This window comes from Sorex fumeus, unplaced genomic scaffold (genome assembly GCF_029834395.1).
Source record: "Sorex fumeus unplaced genomic scaffold, SorFum_2.1 ptg000048l, whole genome shotgun sequence".
NCBI lineage: Eukaryota > Metazoa > Chordata > Mammalia > Eulipotyphla > Soricidae > Sorex > Sorex fumeus.
This window is the reverse complement of record NW_026606105.1, coordinates 8323119-8349981: the sequence shown is the minus strand read 5'-3', so window position 1 is coordinate 8349981 and position 26863 is coordinate 8323119. Positions and strand designations below refer to the sequence as shown.

The window sequence follows — 26863 nt, the reverse complement described above, 5'->3', positions numbered from 1 at the left end:
GACCCGAGTCAGGCAGACGGAGGGCTGCATAGTCCCCCCCTCCCCCCATACCGGCAGGCAAGCAGTGAAGGAGGACCCAGGGTGTGCAGGCAGTCCCGACCTTGGCTCAGGCACCGGAAGTTCTTATTGAGCTCCTGCTGTCTACCAGGCACCCGACAGCTTGTTGGTGGAGCCGCACCCGGTGCTGTTCGGGCGTCACTCCCAGTGGTGCTCAGTGCTAGATCCTTCAAAGCACCAGCCCAGTGAGCATCTTCCCTGGGTCCTCTGATGGCGATTTTTATTGTGTTGGCTGCGCAGGGAATAATTCAAGATGCTAGAAAGGAGCTGGGGTGAAGCTCAGTGTTATGGGGCACTCGCCTGCCAGATATGTGAGGCCCTAGGCCTAAGTCCTGCACTACGCACACACACACACACAGACACACACACACTCACACACACACACACACACACAGAGTCAAAAGACAGTTGTAGGGGCTTTGTGGAGATAGTATAATGGTTAATAAGTCTTACATGTGGCTGACCCTGGTTTGATCCCGGACACTGAATATGATCCCCAGAGCCCCACCAGGAGTGATCCCTGAGTGTGGAGCCAGAAGTGAGCTCTGAGCACCATAGGGTGGTGACACTCCTCCTCCTCCACCACCACCAAAAAAAAAAAAAAAAAAAGAGAGAACAAACTAAGAATGGGTGACCTGGGGTGAGGCTCAGATGTCAAAGCACCAGCCTGGTTAGGAAAGATGAAGTTATGAAATTTGCTTATAAGTGGATGGACATGGAGAGTATCATGCTCAGTGAAATGAGTCAGAAAGAGAGGGACAGACATAGAAGGGCTGCACTCATTTGTGGAATATAAAATAACAAAATGAGACTGACACCCGGATACAGTAGAGACGGGGCCAGGAAAATTGCTCCATGGTTGGCAACCTGCCTTATGAGCTGGGGGAGAAGGCAGCTGGGATAGAGAAGGGATCACTAAGTCAATGATGGTTGGAGGGATCGTTCGGGATGGGAGATGTGTGCTGAAAGCAGATAAAGGACATAATAACATGATAACCTTTCAGTGTGTGTATTGCAAACCATAATACCCAAAAGGAGAGAGAGAGTATGGGGGAAATTGTCTGCCATGGAGGCAGGGAGAGGGTTGGGATGGGGGCGGAGGATACTGGGGACATTGGTGGTGGAGAATGTGCATTGGTGGAGGGATGGGTGTTCGATCATTGTATGACTGAAACTCAAACATGAAAGCTTCGTAACTATCTCACAGTGATTCAATTGAAAAAAATAAAAAAAGTACCAGCCTTGTAAACGTGAGGCCAGGGTTTGAGCCCCCGTGCCGCCCTCACGTGCTGAGCCTGGCTGAGATGGCCCTGTTGTTGGGAGACCACCAGTGTGCCACCTGAACCCTACTCAACAGCAGCAGTGGCCAAGAGGGGGCTGGAAGAGTAAGGTGGGCTTGACATGGGAGGCCGTTCTGCTGAGAGGGTGCAGAGCTGTGTGGATAACATGTGGGTTCTGGGGGCCCATGGCTTTGATCAAAGACCCCACAGGAAACCATTTTCCAAAAATGGCCCAGAAACAGCCCCAGGAAACTCCAGTACCTAAGACTTTGGGATTTCAGGGTTTGGGAATTTTGTTTTTGTTTGGGGGCCACTCCCAGCGGTGCTCAGGGCTTACTCCGGGCTCTGCACTCAGGACTCACCCCTGGTGGGGCTCACATGGGATGCCGGGGATTGAACCCAGGTTGGCTGCGTGCAAGGCTAATGCTGTCCTCACTGTACCATAACCCTGGCCCTGACTTTTGGATCTCCTCAGGGACATCCCTGGGGACCCTGAGCTTCGGCCGGGAGGGTCTGAGGAAGATGCAGCCTCGGTGAAGGCTGAGGCAGAGAGCACATGCTGAGTATACTGGGCGGGGAGGGGGGCCTTCGTACAGCCCGAGGCCACGGCGGCAGTCCCCAGGGCAGCGACCATGAACTCAGCTGTCCCCGAGCTTGGGAGTGGGGCTCAGATGTGCCTGGCTCTGGCGCTGCAGGCCCCAACGCGGCTCAAACCCAAGCCCAGGCGTGGCTCAATGTCCCGAGGGTGCCTGGGACCCCAACAGAGACCTCTGATCGGAGACCCCCCACGTGCAGTGAGGACAGGACTGAGGCTGGTATCAGCCTGTGACATTTGTCTGAGTAAATGCTAGGGAGTTTCCTGGAATCACAGGCAGCCAGTCCAAAAAAAAAAAAAAAAAAGGTGGGTGCTGGACTCCCTCACCGATGTGAACTTTCTTTTTTTTTTTTTTTATTTTTTATTTTTCTTTTTTTATTTTTATTTTTTTTATTTTTTATTTTTCGACTAGAGCTGTTACTGATTGGATTCCACGGGATGTCAAGAGACCGCGTGGCCGCCCACCTACCAGATGGTCAGACTTCTTCCTGAAGATCATGAAGGATCGGTTTGAGGCCCTTCATGTTCCCGGAGCGAACAGATGCCATTGGGCTACACTAGCACGCGACAGGGACAAATGGAGACGTTACTGGCGCCCGCTCGAGCAAATCGACGACTAACGGGAAGTTAAGTGATTAAGTGATTAAGTGATTTTTCTTTGCTTTTTGGGTCATACCCGGTGATGCACAGGGGTTACTCCTGGTTCTGCACTCAGGAATTACTTCTGGCGGTGCTCCGGGGGACCCTATGGGATGCTGGGAATCGAACCCGGGTTGGCCGCATGCAAGGCAAACGCCCTACCCGCTGTGCTATTGCTCCAGCCCCTGATGTGAACTTTTATTACTTCACCCCCCAGCAGAGGTCAGAGCTGGACACGTGGTAGGTAGCATTTGAGCTTGTTCAGGCAGTGGTGTAGATAGGGAAGCAGACCCCACAAGATGCCAGGGGAGCAGGGACACTTTTGGGAGATGAGGGGCTTGCGGGAGAAGGCAGGCGGGCTCACGGGGCCTGCTAGAGGAGTTGCCCACGTTTGAGATGTGTGTGTGTGTTGGTGTACGTGTGTGGTGGGGGAGTCCTGGTTCTGCAGTTCCTCCCCTCCAACCCAGACTTGGAAGTTCCTTCACAATGGAGGGCTGGGTACGTTTCTCCGACTGGGACACGCCACTGCCAAGAGACATACATAAAGTGGAGAGGGGGGCTGGAGCAATAGCACAACGGGTAGGGCATTTGCCTTGCATGCGGCCAACCCGGGTTCGATTCCCAGCATCCCTTATTGTCCCCTGAGCACCGCCAGGGATAATTCCTGAATGCATGCAGAGCCAGGAATAACCCCTGTGCATCGCCAGGTGTGACCCAAAGAAGCAGAAAAAAAAAAACAAAAAAAAATATAAAGTGGGGAGGGCCTCAGTGACATCTGTCATGTCCTTACACAGTGCCCCGTGTGCCTAGCCACACCGCCGCCGTTCTGCTTTATGGACGCAAAGGGTGGCCTTTGAAAGGTTTGCCCGCTCACTTTGCTTCCACCAAGTGCGGAACTGTGTCTACCACAGAAATCAAGATTCCAAAGGTTTTCCCTGTGCTTCTCCATGGGGACACTTTTTATTTGTCTGTCTTGGGGCCACAATCAGTGATGCTGAGGGCCTCCTCCTGGCTCTGCACTCCGGAATCACTCTTGGCAGTGCTCAGGGAACCATATGGGGTGCCAACGATCCAGTCCGGGTGGGTCTTACTCAAGGCAAACGCCCTGCCTGCTGTATTATAGCTACTGTGGGCACCCGGCCAGCCATGATTGGCTCTCATTGATGGCTGTACCATCGCTCATTTACAGCAATGCCACATCAAATTGCAGTTCTGCACTCACTTGAAGCAAACTGAATGCCTCTGAGGATTTTGTTTTTTTCTTCAGTAACCTCAGAAAATAAGGTGTTCGTAGCCTCCAGCCTCTCCCTCTCCACGTCCTTAAACATAAGATGTGCCTTCCAAGGCTGGAGAGACAGTACAGGGGTTAAGGCACTTGCCTTGCATGCAGTTAAACCTGTTCGAACCCAGAAACCACATATGGTCCTTTATACCAGGAGTGACTCCTGAGCACAGAGCCAGAAAAAAGCCCCAAGTACAGCCAGAAGTAGCCCAACCCTTCTGCTTTCTACTCCTATCAACCCCTAAAAAAGATGTGACCATCAGCCGTGGGCTTCTCAATCCCCAGAAGTCAGTGCTCCTTGTTACCAGACCTAGAAGAATAAAGCTGGAAGTGGCAAAAAAAAAAAAAAACCCAAAAACAAACAAACAAACAAACAAAAAACAACACTTTATTTCCCACTGACTATATTGGGAATCTGTCCTGAAGACCTTTAGGAGAGACGCAGAAATAGTCTTTGTTTTGGAACATACCTGGAGATGCTCAGTGGTAACTCCTGGCTCTACACTCAGGAATAACTCCTGGTGGAGCTTGGGGGACCATCTGGGATGCCGGGGATTGAACCCAAATCAGTCGCGTGCAAGGCCAGCTCCCTACCCACTGTACTATCAATCTGGCCCAAGACATATAAATTAGAAAAATAAAGAGAGCAGAAACAAAAAATTGGATTTCTTTCTTTTTATTAGTCTCAAGTAGGCATGAAGAACAAGAAGGCATAATGCTCAACAGCTCAAGTAGAAATCACTCAGCACAATTTAGTCAACAAGCAACAACAGGGACAGTGTAAGAAGCAGCACCCAGTTAGGATACTGGGGCTGCAGGCTTGGGGCCGGGCAACGCTGCCCACAAAGGGTTCACATTCTAAGGCAGAAAACAAGCAACTTACAACGGACAGAGCCCGAGAATAAAGCCAGGGGCAGTTATCCTAAGCCGCGCGACAAGTCCTCATGGAGGCGACACACACACGGACCTCAGGGTGTCTGAAGAATCTGAAGCTACGGTTCTCACTGCCCAGCCCGGGGAATGACAGGCATCTGGGCTTCCTCCCCACTGGCATGAGGGGGTGAGTCCCGCCAGGGGTGGCAGTGGTCATGCGCCGCAGGGTGGGCCCCACCGTGTGGAGTCGCTGTCTCTATACGACCTTCTAACATCTCGGGGACATGCGTATAGGGCTTAGGGCTTATCTGAGACCCTTATCACTCTTTCCTCTTAAACAATCTGGAAAAGCTCCGGACCCTTATCGCCGATGGAGGGCATCTCGCTCTCTGTCTCATGCCAGGCAGAGGCGTGCGGTCTGTCCCGACCCCTTCTGGGACCGGTTCTCAATCTAAGGCCATCCAGGCCTCTTTCCTTTTCCTATTCTCTCGAGAGGACGTAGCCTCTGACCGACTCTTATACCCAAACTTACTATAAGTCGAAGAAGGATCTCTATTCCATGTAGCTATATGGCATCGTCATGCCTAAGCATTTATAGAACAAAAAAAAATTTTTTTTAATAATGTAGGTGCAATGCTATTTATTCAGCCATTGGTTAAGCTGATTGATGAAAATTTTTTTCTTAAACAAAAAAAAAACCTGATAAACAGCAGGGAGAGGAGTGGACCGTCTCGGGCACGTGGGTGTTGGTGAAAGGATGGTCACTTTGGACATCAAATTCATAAATGGAAACGCTTTGGGGAAGCAACTGACCTAAACAAAAGATTTCCTTCTCACTACCAATTTTCTCTCCTCTCCTGATAATTTTAAAATTGGGCATTCTTAGGATACTGGGAACATTGGTGGGGGAGAATGGGCACTGGCAGAGGGATAGGTACTCGAACATTATTTGACTGAAACGCAATCATGAAAGTGTGTAAGACTGTAACTGTATCTCATGCTGATTCGTTAAAATAAAAATTTCTTAAAAAATAAAAAGATTGGGCATTTCGTTGATTTTTTTTTTTAAGTTTACATCTCAGAGCTTACATTTGACTGCGTCATCTGTAAGCTATCTCAGGATCAAGGCGAAGTTACAATATCTGCTCCGAAAAAGAGCTCTGGGACCTGGTGGGATGGGGGGGTGCTTTCATGGGTCGGGGTAGGGAAGAGCGCTAATGGAACATAGGGTGTGAGAGCCGAGAATGTGGCAACATCCTGTGATGCACTCGCCAGCTCCTGATCAAAGGATGTGCGCTGCGCTCTACGTATACGAACTTCGAATGTCTCGCTGGACATTCGTGTACGACTTATCATTCGTCTGTAAAAATAAAAGAGCTTCTACTTCACGGACCTGCCGATCTTGTGAGGTCTGATTCTTTCAACTAAGGATGTTCCTTCTTGCTCTTATCGAAATGAGTGCTGTCGCCTGCAAGTAAGTTACTGCTTCACGTGTTTATTTACTATTCACTCATATCCTTGCTTTTTTTTTTCCACTTTCCTCTATCTCTTTTCACGCAATCGTTTCTGCTCTACCTTGTATTCAAAATTCACTCGAAGCAGGCGTAAAATATCTGGCAACTTAGGAGGCCTATTAGTGGGGCCGTGCCAAGTTAGCCAGCTTGTACAGTCCTTTTCATTTATCTGAATACTTCGAAATTCTGCAAATATCTATTTGATTATTATGAAAGCATATGTTATCATTTGGGTCTTATTTCTCAAATGGTGAGTAGATAGAATCTATTACCATCGAATTGCATTCTGAGTACAATAAAGCAGATGTTACACATTTGTCACTACCAAAAGGAAAAGGAGGGGCGGGAGCAGGTAGGGTGTTGGCCTTGTCCAAGGCCAACCCCCTATCAACCAACAGGGTTCAATCCCCTGACACCCCATATGGCCCACCAGGAGCAGTTCCTGAGTGCAGACTCAGGAGTAAGCCGTCAGGTGTGACCAAAAAAAAAAAAAAAAAAAAAAAAAAAGAAGAGAGAAAGGAGAAAAACCCACTGATCTAGGGGAAAAGGCTACATAAACAGGAAGGCCAGTGGCTTCTTTGTGGGAGTCACAGAAGAGGGTGGGGAGACAGTGAGAACACTACTACAAACTACCTACAGGTACAATTGCATTTTTTTTTTGTGTGTGTGTGTTTTTGTTGTTTTTTGTTGTTTTTTTTTTCTTTTTGTGTTATATCTACTAATGCACGGGGGTTACTTTTGGCAGTGCTCAGGGGACCCTATGGGATGCTGGGAATCAAACCCGGATCAGCCGCATGCAAGGCAAATGCCCTATCTGCTGTGTTATTGCTCCAGCCCCCCTAATCGCATTTGTGTTTTCAGAATTATTAAGAGAAAAGACAGACAATACCATCGTCGAGGCTGCTAGTTTTGTTCCTGCTTCTGGTTTGCAGCGGGGAGAGTCAACTCTGGGCACACTCCCGGCGAGGCTCAGCCCCCGGCCTTAAGTGCTGAGGGTGCTGAGGCAGGGGGCAAGGCAGGGAGATGCCAGGGTTACACCTGGGGATGCTTTGGGATTGGGGACCACGAGGAGCGGGATCAAACTCAGGACCTTGAGCATGCAAGGGCTGCACCCGGGCCCTGAGCTATCTCCTCAGTCCTTTCTTGCTAAATTTTAAACAACTTCGAGGGGGGACAAAGACATGAAAGAGATACTACTGGACTTGGGGACTGGACTGGTATCAGGGGGACAGGCGGGAAGCAGGAAGACAGAGCTGTCTGAGGGGCTGGAGACCCCAGTTCACTGCAGAGACAGAGCAGCTGCACACGTCAGAGAGAGACTGTGAAACACCAGACTGAGGTGTCCAGCAGGGAAAGCCATGGGTGGAAAGGCAATGTCTGCTCCGGGAGACTTGTGATCAGGACATTTGAAAACCCCAAAAGGGAAGTCGGGGCAAAGGGGAAATCGCCGAGAATAAGTATTTGAAAGAAGCATCGTGGAATACACCCCTTTCTGCACGTGTCCCCGGCGGGACCTTTCGGGTCGAGCAGCTGAGCTCACCTGCTCTAAAGTCGGACAAACGGGCTCCAAGGGGTCCACCGGGAGGGCTGAGCTCAGGAAACCTGGGGAACGGGTATGGAATGCTGACTAAGGAAAACTGGAGGGAAACACCTGATTCGAGCAGGGCAGGAACGCTTTGGCCCAGACCCCTCAACTCCTCCACAAGCGGAGGACGCGAGAAATTCGTCTAATTCGTTACGTGTGGCAGGGGTGAGGCCCGATGGAAATACCCGGAAGTTTGCTCTGTTCTGGTTCTGGGTCCAGCAGAGAAGAGGCCCGTCCTTCCCTGCAAAGACGCCACTCCTGATTCTCGGGAGCCACCGCATCCAGCCACACTCGCAGTTCACTATCTCGGGTTCACTAGCCAGACCTGGATGTCTGTTCAGTTATCCAGAAAGGTCAAACATGCAGAAAAATCTGGGAGCCACTGATGGCAAGCAAAGCCATGTAAAAGAGGAACTCTATCCGGGGGCGATTTGGCTGTAGGTGAGAAGGGAGAGAGCGGCCTTCCTAACTAACGACGCACGGTTTTTCTATTTCAGAATATTCAACCACATACTGTGGGTAAATCTGGTCTTTCTCGAAGATGGCAAAGATGGAGGGATTCTGTACGGAATCCACACAGCTGTCATACCCCAACGCTGGTCTCTTGAGAAGCCGATTTCCTTCGATGTAATTTCCAACCAGGACACGGGAGACGATCATTACTCCGAACTTGGGGCTCATGCTCTCTTTATGAGAACGGAGGGCATCTTTTGTGAAGTAACTTCCTGAAAACAATCAGGGGGAAGGCAAAGGTGAAGAATTTAATATCAGGCAGGCCTGGAGCAATGGGACAGCGGGCAGGGCGCTTGCCTTGCATGCCGCTGACTCAGGTTGAATCCCCAACACACTACATGATTCTCTGAGCCCTGCCAGGAGTGATGCCTGAGCACAGAGCCAGGAGTAAGCCTGGATCATTACCAGGTGTGCTCTCCTGTCTACTAATAAATAAATTTTATTAGTAAATTTTTAATTATTAAATTAGTACATTTTAAATTATTAAATTTATTTATTTATTTTACAAAATAAATAAATCAAGAGTGAGAAAGATTTTCTACAGGTGTCAACCTGTACGAACTCAGTCCTCAGGGGACCCACACAGGCCAAGATGGGAGATGCTTCTTTGCTCCCCGTTAGTGGGCTCAGCCCCCAATGAGCAGGCAATGATAGTGGCTTTGTAGGGCTGGAGCTGAGTACCAGAGCCGCAGGCAGACACTAGGGGCCAGGGGCTGGAGCCATAGTACAGTGGGGAGGACGTTTGCCTTGCACGCAGCCAATCTAGGTTCAATTCCTGGCATCTCAAATGGTCCCCCAAGCACTGACAGGAGTGATTTTGGAGGAGCGCAGAGCCAGTAACCCCTGAGCATCGCCAGGTGTCACCCAAAAACACACCCCCCACAGAAAAAAAGAAAAGAAATGAAATGAGGGGCAAAGGAAGCACAGGAGTCCATAGGCAGGTCAGGTGGATGCAAACATTAGGAGACTGGTCCCTCCCAGGGAAGGAAACCAAGAGAGGAGAGGAGCAGGTGCAGGGCCCAGATAGTAGCGCTCTCTCTCTCTCTCTCTCTCTCTTTCTCTCTCTCTCTCTCTCTCTCTCTCGGACACCATCATGGCAAACACGCGACATCTCCGCAGACAGCGCAAGTTTGCGCATGCAGAAATCCGCAGCCTAACCCGCCCGCTAGGATGCTACTCACGGCTTCTCCCAGTACCAACCAATTCCGTATTTGTGTTCAGAAAATCCAGGAGAGGCACAGTCAAAATTATTCGCGTAGATAGATTCCAACTGGCTGGGCGGTGGAACACAAAATAAGATTTCTTCCAGACTCTTAGGGCTCTTCATTTTCTTCCTGAGAAAGCAAACATGTGAGTTCCCTCCCAAGCCAACCCCCTGGTCTCCTGGCTCCTCCCAGGAACCCCAAGGAAAGCTCATGGTCCTGGGGTTTCATTCAAACAGCTGTCAGGGCGGGGCTACTACTGCTAACAGCAGCAACCACTAACCAGGGAGGGCAGTTAGGTCAGAGAAGGGACTACTATGACAGTGATAGTTGGAAATGACCACTCTGGACAAAACTGAGTGCTGAAAGGAGGCAGAGGGACGTGCATGGTACCCTTTCAGTAACATATGACAAACCACAGTGCCTAAAAGGAAAATGACAGAGAGAGAGAGAGACAGACAGACAGACAGAGAGGTGCCTGCTACAGAGGCAGGCTATAAGGGAAGGGCAGGGGACAGGAGGGAGGGAAACTGAGGACATTAGTGATAGGAGAAATATAATGAAAGGATGGATGTTAGACCATTGACTGAAACTCATTCATGAACAACTTTTTCACTGCATGTCTCACAGTGACTCAATTAAAAACTACATTTAAAAAAGAAAACCAGGGGGGCTGGAGCGATAGCACAGCAGGTAGGGCGTTTGCCTTTCACGCATCCAACATGGCCAACCCAGGTTCGATTCCCAGCATCCCATATGGTCCCCCGAGCACCGCCAGGAGTAATTCCTGAGTGCATGAGCCAGGAGTAACCCCTGAGCCTCACCAGGTGTGACCCAAAAAGAAAAAAAAAAAAACAAGGGCTGGAGCAATAGCACAGCGGATAGGGCGTTTGCCTTGCACGTGGCCGACCCGGGTTCGATTCTCAGCATCCCATATGGCCCCCCCAAGCACTGCCAGGAGTGATTTCTGAGTGCGAAGCCAGGAGTAACCCACGCACATCGGTGGGTGCGACCCAAAAAACAAAACAAAACAAAAAAAACAAAAACCAAATAAATAAACATGAGCCAACATACACTTAGCCAGAAATGACGGGCAGGTAAGCGAGAGGTTCAAGGGGCTGGAGAGGGGACAAAGCAGAGTGTCTGGCTTTACAGGTTGACAACCGGTACTGCAAGGTCCCCGTGTCTGTGTGTGTGTGTGTGTGTGTGTGTGTGTGTGTGTGGCGGGGGTGGGGGGTGGGGTCTGAGCTGAGAATCATCTCTGAGTACCACCAGGCATGGCCCCAAAGTGAGAGAAAGAAGAGGGACAGAGAAGTATGCACCCCAGAGCAGGAACTCAAGATGAAAGAAACTATGCACCCCAAAGAAATCGGAAGCTGAACTCTCCAAGGCTGATGCATCCTTGCAAACAGTATATGAAGAAGCCACACCGTGCAGCCACGAACCTGAAAAAAGCATTCCTAAGCTTTTCGTTACAGATCTTCTTGATCTTGTCAATCTTGAAATTTTTCATGGATGCTTTAAAACGCTCGTTTACTTGGGTATACTCCAGATCCTGACTCCTGAGCTCTAACAACTGAAGGGGGAAAACAGACAAACAAAATCAAACTCATTGGTAGCAGATGAGTGTGAAAGAGGGGGCCACAGCGGCAGGAAGGGGATGGGGGCCTGGGGCGGCATGCCATGAGGTCTCCCTGGCTGCGGGTGCTCTAGGCGGGCTCAGGGCTCTGACGGTCGGCTCCGGTAAAGAACCACAGGGCACGAAACCTGTCCAAGCTGATTTTAGGCTCATGAAGCAGCGTGAAGAGGGCAGAGGGAAGGCCCGCCCGGGACATCTGGTTTAGTCCCTCATTCGCATCTTCCTGGCTGACATCAGTGCAAGGGCAGAGGCATCGGGAGGACCCCAGGACCCCACGCCCAGAGGGGGGCAGTGGAAGAGGGACCCCCTTTGGAAACAACCCCTGGTGGGGGAGGGGAGGCGACAAGGGTCACTTTATTGGGAAAACTCCCTGACGCTTGGGGCTGGAGCGATAGTACAGCAGGTAGGGCATTTGCCTTGCACGCGGCTGACCCGGGTTCAATTCCCAGCATCCCATATGGTCCCCCAAGCACCGCCAGGAGTGATTCCTGAGTGCAGAGGCAGGAGTGACCCCTGTGCATCACCGGGTGTGACCCAAAAAGGAAAAAAAAATACCTCAGGCTCTGGTCCCATGCACAACTTCTCTGCAGAAGTACCCTGGAGGTAACCAGTGAGTCTGGGTGTGGCTGCCCCCCCAAGCACAGCACCATGGGAAGGGGTGTCCACTGCTCCCTGGGGCAATGGATGGTCACCAGCCTTTGCGGCTTGATCGCAAAGTCCCTAGAGGCCACACTCATCCGCCCATTCACTCACCCCCAGACACACACAACCTCATCCCCGGTGCTTCTCTTGCCACACCGGCCCCAAGGAAGGGTAAAATTTGAGTACCTGATACCCGCTCGAGCATGGGCTGTCCGTCTGGGAAAGAAGACTCGGGACCAAAGGTTTGTTCATGACCTCCAAATGGCTGTACACAGAGGAAGAAATTCCTGTCACACCCCATGCCAAGTTTCCTCCTGATCCCCCTTGCACTGACCGACACGTCTAGGAGTGCTTTCTCTGCACACACCCTTAGAGTCTGCCCGTGTTTTCCTGATGTCTTTGGTGGCCACGAGCCACTTCCCCAACCCTGGCCAGCCACCGCCACCAACGGACGCATGAGGGAGGGAACAGGCAGCCAGGCTGGTTGGTGACCAGTCGCTGTTTATTCCATTCTCCCCACATACCTATTCCAGGCTCACTGCGTGCCCCATTCCAGTTCCCTCAGGCCCCTCATTCCCATCTCCAACAGTCCGTCATGGTAGCTTCCCCCTGCCCAGTCTCGCAGCCTTAGTCCTCGACCTCATGCCCTCAAGTTCAGGGTAGCAAATACCCCCAGGTGAGAGAGCACAGCCAATATATGTAAAGCCCTTCCTTTTCTAAAGCACAGTAGCTCTGTCCTCCTGTTGTTCATCGATTTGCTCGAGCGAGCACCGATAACGTCTCCATTGTGTGACTTGTTCTTACCGTTTTTGGCAATTCGAATACGTCACGGGGAGCTTGCGAGGCTCTTCCGTGCGGGCGGGATACTCTCGGTAGCTTGCCGGGCTCTCCGAGAGGGACGGAGGAATCGAACATCGAACCCGGGTCAGCCGCATGCAAGGCAAACGCCTCTTTTTTTTTTTTTTAATTGAATCACTGTGAGATACAGTTACAAAGCTTTCATGATTTTCAGCTCCGTGGCTCACGTGGGCTTCCTACCCCCCAACCCCCGAGGTTTCTTGGTGCAGTCTCGGATCACACCCTTCAGCGCATGCAGTGCCGCTGCATCACAGTCGTCATGCAAAATATTTTAGGAGCTTGGGGAAGCTGCTCGTGTGGCAGAGAGGAGAGGGGCAAGGGATGGAGGCTGAGGGAGACAGGTCTAGAAGTAACTCTACTTCCTACCAGGCAGAATGGGAGAACTTACACACTGCTACGAGGGGGGCAGCTGGAGGAGAGTGTGGGAAGGAGTAAGGAGGGAAAACGGCACTGCACTAAGCTGGGAAGGGGCCCCCATCCTGGGTGTCTGCAAGGAAGGTGCTAGAGAGGGGGAAGAGCAAACGAGAGGCGGAGAGAGGCCGGGTTCCCACGCAGGCTTACTCTAGCTCACACTTTAACCGCTCCATCTCCGAGGCAGGCATGAAGGCCGGTCTTCGGAGCACTTTCTTCTGGGTTTTGGAGGTGACGTTGGTCTGAATCATTGCTGTTGACAGAGAGCAGAAAGCAAGAATCAAGGACCTGCATGAGCCAATGATTTCTGGTTGGGTTCCAGAGGCTGGTCACAGGGCCAACACTCGCAGGCAAGCTGTACAGGTTGGAAGAGAGAGAGAAAATCCTTCTGGATGGAAACTTCGTGATAAGCATCCATCTCCTTCACGGCCTCCACTCGAAGGAAGGAGAGAGGCCAATGGGCGTTTGGCAATTCACTTATGTTCGATGGTAAAGAGGAAACACAGGGGCTGGAGAGATAGCACAGCGGGTAGGGCGTTTGCCTTGCACCTGGCCGACCCGGGTTCGACTCCCAGCATCCCATATGGTCCCCTGAGCACCGCCAGGAGTAACTCCTGAGTGCAGAGCCAGGAGTAACCCCTGTGCATTGTCGGGTGTGACCCAAAAAGCAAAAAGAAAAAAGAGGAAACACAGATATGGAGGCGGCACAGTGAGGCTGCCTAAACATCACGACCTTGTGCGGAAATGGACCTGCCTCAGATGAACCAATTCGCTCTCCATCTAGCATGGAGCCATCACTAACTCAGCAACGCTGCAGATCCAGGACTATGCTAAGGCTTAAGTCATACTTTTTTTCCTTTTTTTTTTAGATTTTACAGCCACACCCAGCAATGGTCAGAGGTTACTCCTGGCTCTGCACTCCTGGCAGTGCTCAGGGGACCATATAAGATGCCAGGGGTCAAACCTGGGTTGCAAAGCATGTAAGGCTAATGCCCTACACACTGTACTATCTATCACTCTGGTGGGCTTTTTTGTCTTCGGGGCCACACCCGGCAGTGCTCAGGGCTTACTCCTAGCTCTTTGCTCAGGGATCACTCCTGGTGGGCTCAAGGGACCATTCGGGGTACCAGGGTTCATACCGGAAAGTTGACCATGAGCAAGGCAAGAAAGCCCTACCGGCTGTATTCTGTCATTACAGCCCTTCGCGGCTTCTTTAACAAGCAAATCACAGGAGCCAGGGGATGGCTCAGAGGCAAAAAGCACCCACCTTGCACGACTGAGTTTGAGCACAGCATCAGCAGCTTAAGTCCCGGGGAGGGGGGGTGGAGTGTCCCAGGGGTGCTGGTAGGGGACAAGAACCTTCAAAGGTGAGGCCAGTCCTGCCTGATTCCAAGCTAAAAGGTTCTCCAGAAGCAAACCAGCAGGCCCGGGCAGAGAGTTAAGGCTCGTCTCCAAGCCCAAGAGGACACTTCGGAGGAAGGGCAGAGGCGATCCATGGTCTGCACTGTGGGACCTGGAAATCCCTCCACTTCCTGGCCAGGGGACCCCCACGGCCCCGGGAAACTCAGCCTGGCTGAGTGGGCAATAAGCTCTTGGGCTTCACGGTCCAACGCCCCCATTCTCGGGGTTGTGAGAGGCTCTTGCCATCCCCGGTTGCTGCCTCCCGCTTGGTTTGCCTCACCATCAAGGACCCTGACACCGGCATCCCTGCCCGGAGCAAGACACGTACCTCAAGAGACCACAGTGATAGTACAGCGGGTAGGGCATTTGCCTTGCGTGAGGTTAGCTCCGGTTCGATCCCCGGCACCCTCAGGAGTAATTCCTGAGTGCAGAGTCAGAACTAACCCTGAGCATCACTGGGTATGACCGCCCCCCCGCTAAAAAAAAGAAGAGAGAGAGAGAGAGAGAGAGAGAGAGAGAGAGAGAGAGAGAGAGAGAAAGAAACATACCTCGGAAATTCAGCTCATAATTCCGCTTGCCCGCCTGAAAGGGCACCACGACAGCCCTCGAGGAGCTGCAGTAGATGGTCTCCAGGTAGGAGGAGTCGACGCTGGCCGTCTGCGGGTGCCGATGGTCCTCCTGCCAGGAAAAAGACATGGATGAGGCCTCCGGGACACGCTCTCCAGAAACCCTCTCCGGCCATGACCCAGCATTTGGCTTTCATGATGGGATTTAGAGGGCAATCCCGCCTGGCCATTTCCCCTCGCTTGCTCCGTTCTGGGGTGGTGGGTAGAGCTGTGTGTACTGCTGGGACGGACGCAGGGGCTGGGCAGCGCCCTGCAAAGACAGCCCTCTGCAATGTTCTTTTTATAGGTGGGGCACTGGCCTTGCAGGCAGCCGACCTGAGTTTGATCCCTGGCACCCCATATGGTGTCCCAAGCCCCATCAGAAGTCGCCACTAAGTGCCAGGAGGAAGCCCTGAGAACTGACAAGTGTAGTTAAAAAAAAAAAAAAGAAAGAAAAAGGACAGCACAGAGGGTAGGGTGTTTGCCTTGCAGACGGCCGAGCTGTGTTCGATTCCCAGCATCCCATATGGTCCCCCGAGCACTGCCAGGAGTAATTCCTGAGTGCATGAGCCAGGAGTAGCCCCTGCACATCACCGGGTATGACTCAAAAAGCAAAATAAATAAATAAATAAAGGAGGGCATAGGTCCTTGGGTTAAAGTGCTTGCCTTGCATGTGACAGACCCTGGTCCAACTCCTGATTCTGATCCCTAATTTTCAGCACCATATAGCATATGAAACCCCAGATCAAAAATCCCTGAGTACTGGGGCCTGGAGCAATAGCACAGCGGGTAGGGCGTTTGCCTTGCATGCGGCCAACCTGGGTTCAATTCCCAGCATCCCATATGGTCCCCCGAACACCGCCAGGAGTGATTCCTGAGTGCATGAACCAGGAGTAACTCCTGTGCATTGCCAAGTGTGACCCAAAAAGTAAAAAACAAAAGATCCCTGAGTACAGAGCCAGAGCCAGGAATAAGCTCTGAGCACCTCAGAATGTGGCCCAAAATAAGCAAAAAAAGAGAAAACATGGGTCCACAAGACAGCTTTTGCTCTCCAAGTCCAAACAGAAGCCACCTGGCCTTCTCCTCAGCCCAGAGGCCTCCAGATATCCCAGCTGGCATCAGAATAAAAGGGTGAGAAAGACCCCTTTCCCCCACCGCCATGTAAAACTAGGGCCTCTGATCAAGACACAGGGAAAGGTCTGAATCCGAGAGCATGTGGGTCAAGGGAACTGCTCTAGATCTGGGCGGGGTACAGACCCGGGCAGACTGGAAAGGTCCCGATATACACCCCCAACAGAACTTGGGAGACCACGAGAAGCTGGGGACCAAATCCCAGCCAAGCCTAAGCTCCAGTCCACCGAGCCACATCCTAAGACTCACACACAACGTTTTCATAAAAGTGGCATGTTTGGGGCCAGAGTGATAGTATGGTCAGGAGGGTGCTGATGACCTGGGTTTGACTCTGAAATCCACATAGGGTCCCCTGAGCTCCACCAGGAGGGACCCCAGAGTGTAGAGCCCCGAGTCACCCCTTGACACTGCTGGATTTGACCCACCCCCCCCCAAAAAAAAAAACAAAAGTAGAATGTGTAAGAGCTTCCAAGGAGTTACGTACCTTTCCATATTCGATCCATATCCCTTCTTCATCCCTCCAGTACCAAATCCACTTGGTGGTGAAAAGCAAGCCCGTGGCTTTGACCGATGAGCACGTGGAGATGCGTCGGATGGGGTCAGAATTACAAGTCATTTCTAGAAAATCGAACTTGAGATTCCTGATGGTACACCTAGGAGGCAAGATTTTATAGTCAGCAAAATGCTCCACTGATTTGTAGAACACGGTCTTTCCCAGAAAGTGCCAGATTAAACCCCAGAGCTTAAAAGGAGTTTCCTATTTTCTTTTTTCATGGCACCTCTTTTTTGTGGGCTGTACTCGCTGGGGCCCCTTGGAGGGGAGCAGGTTGAGTTTCCCTCCCCGCCCCGACCAGGGCTCCAGCAGACGAAGACCTCCAGAACCAGCCACCACCACGCTGAGACCACTATCCACACACACGAAGGTACTGGCAGAGGAACAAAGGCATGCGGGTCCCGGGGCTGAGATCTCCAAGCCTGCTCGGATCGGGGCTGAGCATCCTCCACCCAGATCCTCCAAATTTCAGTAGGCAGGGGTCACACCCACCAACTGGCCCCCTGGCGCCGTGTAATCCCATCAACGGCCAAGACTCAGAGACTATAAAACCCAGCTCCCGGAACACATCTTATTATCTCATTCCTCCTTTGGACAACTGGCAGGCTACCGAATGTAACCTGCCCACACAGCAGAGTCTGGCAAACTCCCCGTGGCGTACCCAATATGCCAAATACCAGTAACAATGATGGGTCTCATTCTCCTAACCCTGAAAGAGCCTTGAATATGGCACTTTTTAAAAAATCTCAGGGTTAGGATGAAGGAGGCATTACTGGGGCCTGCTCGAGGCAATCGACAAACAACAGGATGGTCGTGACTGTGATCGTGACCTCTTTCATTTTATTTATTTATTTGTTTAGGCCTTTTTGGGTCACACCTGGCGATGCTCAGGGGTTACTCCTGACTCTGAGCTCACGAATTACCCCTGGTGGTGCTCAGGGAATGACATGGGATGCTTGGGATCAAACCCGGGTCAGCCACATGCAAGGCAAATGCCCTACCCTACTGTACCCGCTCTGGCCCTTCTTCTTCTTCTTCATTTATTTATTTATTTATTTATTTATTTATTTGGGCTGCTTCCCATTTTATTTCTTTTTTTAAAAAAAAACATTATTGGTTTTATTTATTTATTTGCTTTTGTGGTCACACCCAGAAATGCACAGCAGTTACTCCTGGCTCATGTACTCAGGAATTACTCCTGACGGTGCTTTGGGGACGATATGGGATGCTGGGAATCGAACCCGGGTCAGCCACATGCAAGGCAAATAAATGCCCTGCCCACTGTGCTATCGCTCCAGCCCCCTATTTTCTTTATAAAGATCCAGATCTGACAATGTTTAAGAAAGAATTGATTATAACAAGCAATACAAAATAAACTAGCATCTGCCTGTGAGGCAGGCTGGAATAGTGGTGGGAAAACTCAAATTATGGTGGTGGGCAGGTGTGATGGTGGCGGGATTGGTGTTGAAATATTGACTGTAATCAATTATTGTGAACAACTTTATGAAAAATAAACTTAAAAAAAGGAAAGAATTGAGAATTCTAAAAAAGACAATGTCACTTGCCCCCTCCCCCTTATTTAATGCTGTCCCTTCTCAAAAACAATCTCAAAATAAAACTTGTGCTCACAAAGCAACTGAGTAGCTCAATATTAAAAAACAAGTTAAATGGGGCTGGAGAGATAGCACAGCGGGCAGGGCGTTTGCCTTGCACGCAGCCAACATGGCCAACACAGGTTCGATTCCCAGCATCCCATATGGTCCCCCGAACACCGCCAGGAGTGATTCTTGAGTGCATGAACCAGGAGTAACCCCTGAGCATCGCCGGGTGTGACCCAAAAAGCAAAAAAATAAAAAAATAAAAAAAAAAAATAAAAAACGAGTTAAAAACTCCCAAGAGGCGAGGAAGAGAAATAGTACAATGAGCAGAAGGCTTGCTCTGCAGGTAGCGGGCCCAGATTTAATCCCCAGCACCTTCTACGATTCCCTGAACTCCACCAGGAGTGATCCCCAAACGCAGAACCAGGAGTAAGCTCTGAACACCATTGGGTGTGGCCCCCAAACAAAACAATTTCACAATAAGGCCTGAGAAAGAGTACAGCAAAAAAGATGAGATGAGAAAGCAGGCCAACCAACAAACAAAATGCTCGCCCTGCATGCAGATGGACCACCTGGTCTTGATCCCCAGGATGCCTTATGGTCCCCAGAACACCACCAGGAATTACTTCTCATCACAGAGCTAGGAAGCATGCCCTAAGCACAGCCAGGTGTGGCTCAAAGGTCAAAAATACAAAAACAAAAACCTCACTATACATCTTTTTTTTTCTTCAGTTTTAGAGGCATGGCCCTCAATGCTTAGGGGTCCCAATGAAAGTGGAAGCCTCAGTTTCCCCCTTGCCAGTGAGAGAGGAAGCCGGTGTCTTCTCTCCAGATGTTCCATCTCTCCCCAATCAATCTAACTCACGTTCTACTCCCAACATCACCCCAACACTCCCAGGAACATCAAACTCTAATTCTAAACATTAAACCCTGGACTCCAGACTGACAGGGAAACTAAGATAACGGGCAATCCCAGAGTCTAGGCTGACGGGGAAACTGAGATCACTGGCATTGAGCTCTGGAAGGTTTGCTTCTTGCCAGTGAGGAAGGAAGCCACCTGCTTCCTCTTGCCACTGACCTGACACACTGACCTTTCCCACTCACCTGACACCTTTCATTCCCAAAGTCCTGCCCCAGTGGTCAGAGAGATTTTCAGGACCATACAACTCTGTCCTGGAGCCTAGATCCACAGGGAGACTAAGATAAGGGGCAAAAATGCCCAGAAAGATTTAGAACAGCTAGATCATAGCAATTTTCTGGCACCTTCTGGAAAAACTTGCCGACTGAAAAGGCATGCCAGGAGCCCTTAAAATGGTCTTCACACGGGGGTATGGTGCCACCAGCAGGTCAATCTGTACCTGTGAGGCGAGTGCATCAGCAGTCTGAAGGCGCCTTCAGACCTCCAGATACCCCAAAATTGCTGCTGTGCCTTTGGCCAGACCTGAGAAACTTGGGGCAGAGCTTACCAAGAAAGTAAACGGCCAAAAGGTAGGTATGTGGAAGACACACCCACAAACCACCTCCGGCTCAGTTATATAATTGGAGGCATGGCCTCTCTGGTTCCTGATTGAACTGCTTAATGGCTATGATCCCAGAGACTCAGAAACAAATCTCAAAACCCAGCGGCTTCTGGCAAAAATGCGTCCAGTCCCTGCAGTAGGTTACTGGTGCTGGGCCACCCCAGGTGGGAATAGGTTTCGTGCCTTGGCCTGTTCCCCCTGGCGGCCCAGTGGCCGCCATCCTCCAAAGGACACTGGACAGTCAGGTTTGGGCCCACAGTGACGAGACATTTTGGGCCTCACGGGATGGGGTAAAGCCGGTCCTGTCCTCCCCACCCCAACAAGACCCCAAGTCATTGCCCACGAATGGCCTCTCTGGCTCCTGATCAAGCTGCTTAATGGCCATGATCCCAGAGACTCAGAAACAAATCTCGAAACCCAGCAGCTTTTGGCAGAAATGTGTCCAGACCCTGCAGTAGGTTACTGTCGCTGGGCCACCCCAGGGGGGAAAGGGTGTTGTCCCTCCGCCTGCTTCCTCCTGGTGGCTCGGTGGCCATCATCCTCCGAGGCTATTGGACAGTCAGGTTTGGGCCCGCAGTGACGAGACATTTTGGGCCTCAAGGGATGGGGGTGAAGCCGGTCCTGTCCTCCCCACCCCAACAAGACCCCAAATCATCGCCCACAAATGGCCTTTCTGGCTCCTGATAAAGCTGCTTAACGGCCATGATCCCAGAGACTCAGGAGCACATCTCAGAACCCAGCAGGTTTTGGCAGAAATCCCTCCGGATTTAAGTGTTAAAATTTCTGAATTTCAAAGTCGCACGGCCACTACTGCAGCCATGCGACATCCTATGTTATTCATAACCAGCAATAGAAAACAAATTGACTACTGTTGCCTTTTCAGCAGATCTGAGTGTTAGAGTAAAATCTCAAATAATAATGGTGTTCTGGTGTCAAAATATTGAATGTGATCAAAATAGAGAGAGAGTAATGTGGAAATCATCTGCCCCACAGGTAGGGGAAGGGTGTGGGATGGGGGGATACTGGAGTTTTTGGTGGGGGAGAATGGGCACTGGTGAAGGTACGGGTGTTTCATTGTATGACCGAGACTTAGACCCAAAAGCTTTGTAGCTGCTCTCACGGTGATTCAATAAATAAAATTATAAAAAATGAAAAAAAAAAAGTAATTCAATCAGCTAATCAGTGGCTGAATAAATAGCAGTACTCCTACATAAAAAAAAAAATGGTCTTCACAAAACTCCCTTATTTGTCCTACACTAAGTTCCTCCCAACTTGAGGAGCTTCTTTTTACTCTTCTACTTTCCAATAAACTTTTCTACTTTCCAACTCTGAGTCTGAGCATCTTCATTATTCAATATTTACAAATATTGAGGAAGCTGGGAATCGCGAATGAACACAGAGACCCGCCAACCCTGCTTCTGTCTTGCGTGCATCAACTCCTGCCCTGAACTCAGGAATCACTTCTATTGGTGCTCAGGGGACCATCTGGATGTGGGGATAGAACCTGGGTTGGCTGCATGCAAGGAAAGCGCCCTACCCACTGCTTTGCTGCTCCAGCCCCAGTATGTCGTATTTCTCCCAATTAATTAAACTATTACTTAAATGGCTTATTTAATTATCATCTGAGCTTCTTTTTTATTCAGAATGCTTATTTTATAAATGTTTAAATTGTTGCTTTTTAATCACCGTGTGATACAGTTACAAAGCTTTCTTTCCTGTTTGAGTTTCAGTCATACAATGATCAATCACCCAACCCTCCACCAATGCTCATCTTCCACCACCAAGGTCCACAGTATCCCCCCATCCCACCCACACCCCCCACTTCTATGGCAGACAGTCTCCCCCATACTCTCTTTTGTATTGCTTGTTATGAAATGATGGAGATCTTACAAGCTACCAACTTACACGGATCTCTGGGGATCACAGTAGTACTTCTCTATGGTCTCTATGATCTCCAAGGGCTGCAGCAACACCCAGGTATTCTTGGTACGTATCTTCCACAGGTAGGGCAGATGGAAATGCACTTTCTGGCAGCTTTCTACAAAGACAGAGAAGAGTTGTGGGGAAGCGGGTTCCTGCGGGCGGGTTTTCTATTCTCTTATTTTTTTAAATTTATTTTTTGCTTTTTGGGTCACACCCAGCGATGCACAAAGGTTCCTCCTGGCTCTGCACTCAGGAATTACTCCTGACGGTACTTGGGGGACTGGTACTGCTGCGTGCGCCCCCACCCAAAATAAATAAATAAATAAAAGCAAATTCCCTGAACCACTTATAGTGTCCCAGCACTGCCAAGGTCGTTCTGAGCACTGTCAGATTCAGGCCCTGAGCACTGCTTGGTGTGGCCTCCAAAACCCAGGTCTTGTCCCCCTGAAAACAGCCAAAAGGAAAATCACACCAGGACACTCTGCTGAGAGACCCAGAGCTGTCCTGTTTGTGAACACAAACAATAAGAGTTCAGCTGCTGGGAGCCGAAAGAGGGGCTGGGAGAGTCGGTTCACAGTGAGTCATTTCCATTTTGAAAGACCGGAAATGTACTTTTAAAATGTTTAAAATGGCAAAAATCCACATGACACGCATTTTCTTGCAATAAAACAAAACAAAACAAAACCAAAAAAACAGGGGTCAGGGAGACAAATGTCCTACAGCAAATAGGGCGGTTACATTGTGTTGGATTTTAACCCCAAGTGCTTTGGGCTTCATCAGTGAATTGCCCTTTTCTTCCCCCCAGAGAAGCTTACAGTGCTCTATGAGCACTCCTAATCCCCAGTTTATCTTTTTTTTTTTTCCTTTTGGGTCACACCTGGTGATGCACAAGGGTTACTCCTGGCAGTGCTTAGGGTACCATATGGGATGCTGGGAATCGAACCCAGGTCGGCCGCATGCAAGGCAAACACCCTCCCCGCTGTGCTGTCGCTCCAGCCCCCCCCCCCCGCCCCAGTTTACCTTTAACCTTTCCTTTGTGCTTTACCTCTCCTGTTACCTACTAGTTTCCCCAAGTCGGGCTTGCTTTCTTATATAAAGCCAAACCTTCTGGTGACTAAGACTTTGTATCTGTAGTGAATTATTTGCTTTTTCCTTTCCCCTATAACCTTTTTGTATTTTACTATAGATCAGTGTTCTTTGCTTAAACACAGAAAGACCATTAATGCTGTGCCCCTAATATTTGACTCTGAAATATATCTACTCCTGGGCATCCATCGTAACACTTGACTCAGGCTTCAGTTGCCATAGCTCCTAACACCTCAAACAGCTGGGTCCCACCGAGGGATCTTTGGATGAGGGCAGGGCAAGCAGTAAAGCTACCCTGGCTTCGATCTGGGACAGTCTAGAAAGCATAACGCACGGTCATGATGCAAGCCGTAATGAATGACCTAAAAGATAGGACCCCATGGGGTAGGAAAAGATATCCCAGCCTGAGGACATCATCTGAGACTTAAGGTAATAGCCCAGCCAGCTTTGTACCTTTGCCCCTGGAGCCTAGAGAACTCAGTTTTGGAATCTATATTTCTTACTGTGTGTTTCCAAGTAACAGCCAATATTAATAAGAAGTGAACTTAATCATTTAATATGTACTCGAAGCAAGGGATGGAATGTCGCCTCTGGCGGATTTCTCAGAAAAGCTTCTAGACAGAGCGTCTCCTAGAGTCAATCCCGCCAGAATAATTACCTCTGTGAAACCTTTTCTTTTTTTCTTTTTGGGTCACACACGGCAATGCTCAGGGGTTACTCCTGGCTTTGCACTCAGGGATTACTCCTGGCAGTGCTTAAGGGTCCCTATGGGATGCTGGGAATCGAACCTGGGTCGGATGCGTGCATGGCAAACGCCCTACCCACTGTGCTATCACTCCAGCCCAACCTCTGCAAAACCTTTACCTCTATAAATGATCCATCACACCTATGTGGAGTTCTGGATCTTAACATCCCCCTCAGATTTTCTATAGTAATGCTGTTTAGTTCTGAATAAAGTGGCCACTGACCATCAGTCTGTGGTCCCCATCTCTTTGTCCCCCTGTGGGGGAGGCAGCTCTCAGCCCTCAGAAGCATTGTATCATGCGTTAGTGACCTCCCCCACCCCGACACACTTTCCTCACACACTGTGCACAGCCAATAGGAGGTTCAATCCCTGGCACCCCATATGGTCCCCTGAGCACTGCCAGAAATGATCCCTGAGCACAGAGCCAGGAGTAAACCCTGAGCACAGAGGGCATGTCCCTGCCCCACGACAAAGGATAACATCCGTCAAGGGATCAAATGACCCAGGCTGGCTGGGCAGCAGAGGGGCCAGCCCCAAACATGGACTTGGTTTTTGGTTTTGTTTTGGGGCCACACATGGCTGTGCTCGGGACTTCCTTGCTAGCAGTCCTGGGGGACCATATGGGATGCCAGAGATCAAACCCAGTCGGCCACGTGCAAGACAAGCGCCCTGCCCGCTGGACTATGGATCTGGCCATCCTTGAGATATCTTCGTGTGGGTGATCTGTCTCCCCTCACGCCTGCCTCCACCTGGTCCAGTGGGTTCCCGGAAGGGCCTCGGTGCTCGCCGCCTGTCACGGAAACTGGAAACTGGCTGAGGTACTCACGAGGAAGTGGACACCCCTGGGACAGGTAGCCAAGACAGATTTCATCCTTTTCACTATCGTGGCTGTGGTCCTCTGCCGGAACACCTACAGAACAGAAGAGAGGATCAGAAGCCTGGTTCAATGCCACCCCCGAATGTGGTCTCCTGGTGGGAAGCCAGAGGTATGTTAGGGAAAACGACCCTGCTCGGCTCCTGCAGCCGGGAGGGCAGGACAGGGCGCCCCGGCAGGAGGGTCACGTGAGAGCCAGGCTCAGCTCAATGCCTGACAGGAAGTCTCAATCTAGCAACAGCTAAATCCAGGGGCGGGCCCTCAGCTGCCTCGGTGTACCCCACAAGCATCCCCTTCCCCGACACCTCAGGGGGCGTCCCAGGGGGACACCGCTGGCCAGGCAGCTCTGGGCAAACCTGAGACACGTGACTACCTCTTCCCTCTGGGATGGAGCCAGGGGCCCCCTTGGCATTCACTAGTCAGAAGGACAGGGTCGTGGTGTGGGGTCCCTGAGCCACACTTGTGTGGCCTGAGAAAGGGTGACCGCAGGCACAGGATTAAAGGGTCCTGCACCTTCTGGGGCACAGACAGAGTGTCTATCCCGAGGCTCAGATTCCTGTCCCCTTAGTCATCTGTCCCCGCTCTGGCTGGGGGGCCTCAACCACAGTCCCCACGTCCGGGGCTTCACGAGCCCCGGTTATCTTATCTCTGGGGTTCCCGGCAGTAAATGGGTCTTACCTGCAGGTTCGGTGGTCCTGCCAGGGCCCCTGGGGTGGGAGGGAGCTGAGCTCCTGAGGTCCGGATTCCAGGATCTGACTTTATTGACAGCTGCATCTTGGCCGTGCAAAGGTCTTGCGGAAGGTCGACCTGGGGCCCGTGTGTCTGAGAGGAAGGACAGAGGCTCCTCTGGGACATCTCCGTTCTCCCAGATCTCTATTTCCGAGACGATACCATCCTTGATCTTCTGGGGGGATCTGGCGCCCGCCAGGTTGGGCAGAGGCGGCTTGTCCTGGACAGTTTCGTCTAACCACATCTCTATTTCCAAGGGGAGTCTGTCGCTGCTTTTCTGGGAGGCTCTGGAACCTGCAGACGCTTTTTCTTGCTCTCTGGTGGCTGTCGCTCTGTCCCGGGAAGATTTGGCGGAAGGTCGATCTGTGGCCCAGGAGGTGTCCCCCAGGAAGGACAGAGGCTGGCGCTGGGCACCTTCGTCTATTTCTGAGGGGGGTCTATCCTCGTCCTTCTGGAAGGTTTCGGGGCTCAGCATGGGCGCCGAAGGCACAGGCGGAAATGAACTCTCCCCGCTGGGAACCAGCACTTTGAGCCAGGATGGGGGGTCCTTCCACTGGGCCCAGGGGTCTGCATCAGAAGGGCCACGAGAGCTGGAATCTTTGGAGCTGCCCTTCTCCGGCAGCTGCTGGCTCCTTTCTGCCAGGCCTCCAACCCCCACACCCACACCAGCAACTCTGGATGAAACGGAGGCTGGGGTCGAGCCCTCGGGGCTCCCCAGGTGCTGAAACTTGGAGGCGAGATTCGACACCTCTTCCGGGGGGCCCTCCTGCAGCTCAGAGAGCAAGGCCGTGGACAGGAACTCGCGGCTCTGGAACGGCTGCTCTTGGCTCTGGCCCCTGCCTTTCGGGGGCCCCGCTCTGCGGTGGGCGGGAGCACCTGGGGAGGCAGAGCAGAGGGATGAGAGGAAGAAAGGAGATTCCTTTTCGGGGGCTGTTTTGGGGCCATGATGGCCATGCTCAGGGCTGACTCCTGGCAGGGTTCGGGACTATATGGGGTAGCCGGGGATTGAACCTGGGTTGGCAAGACAAGCACCTAACCCACTGCACTATTTTTTTTATATTTTTATAAAGTAGTTCATAATATTTGATCACATTTAATATTCGAGTTGGGTGTTTGCCTTGCACTCGGCCAACCCGGGTTCGATTCCTCTGCCCCCCTCAGAGAGCCTGGAAAGCTACCGAGAGTATCTAGCCCGCACGGCAAAGCCTGGCAAACTCCCCGTGATGTATTCAATATGCCAAACACAGTAACAAGTCTCACAATTTGTTGTGAGACGTTACTGGTGCCCATTCGAGCAAATCGATGAACAACGGGAGGACAGTGCTATAATATTCGAACACCAATTACACCTTCCCACCACCATATTTTGGATGTTCCCATCCCAAACCCGAACCCCCGCCCCAAAGCACAACAGAAAGAATTCATTTTGTATTGTTCGTTATGAATAAACCACTAGAAATGCTCCAAAAAAATTTTTTTAGAGGAGAGTATATGAAGATTGTTGTATTTCACTCAGGGACCATTAAGCCCTTCTATGAGATTACTAATGTTATTAAGGGTTAAGCCGTGTGTGTGTGTGTGTGTGTGTGTGTGTGTGTGTAAAAATAT

At 50.9% G+C, this 26863-nt stretch overlaps 1 protein-coding gene across 2 annotated transcripts in view; it reads right to left on the bottom strand.

The window, feature by feature from the left end:
* Window positions 1-6761: 6761 nt before the first annotated feature.
* ZC3HAV1 (zinc finger CCCH-type containing, antiviral 1) overlaps window positions 6762-26863 on the bottom strand; it is a 44066-nt gene continuing 23964 nt past the window's right edge. Inside the window, exons 4-14 of one of the 2 annotated variants that reach the window (XM_056124002.1) lie at window positions 25205-26131; window positions 24479-24562; window positions 21804-21936; window positions 16712-16880; window positions 15040-15169; window positions 13241-13343; window positions 12626-12796; window positions 12008-12086; window positions 10986-11116; window positions 9539-9672; window positions 6762-8550 (exon numbers count right to left, since the gene is read on the bottom strand). In XM_056124002.1, the coding sequence (XP_055979977.1) occupies window positions 8291-8550; window positions 9539-9672; window positions 10986-11116; window positions 12008-12086; window positions 12626-12796; window positions 13241-13343; window positions 15040-15169; window positions 16712-16880; window positions 21804-21936; window positions 24479-24562; window positions 25205-26131 (2321 nt within the window). In that variant the 3' untranslated portion in view covers window positions 6762-8290. The remainder of the gene's footprint in view (window positions 8551-9538; window positions 9673-10985; window positions 11117-12007; window positions 12087-12625; window positions 12797-13240; window positions 13344-15039; window positions 15170-16711; window positions 16881-21803; window positions 21937-24478; window positions 24563-25204; window positions 26132-26863) is intronic. The other variant, XM_056124003.1, reaches the window with a different exon arrangement.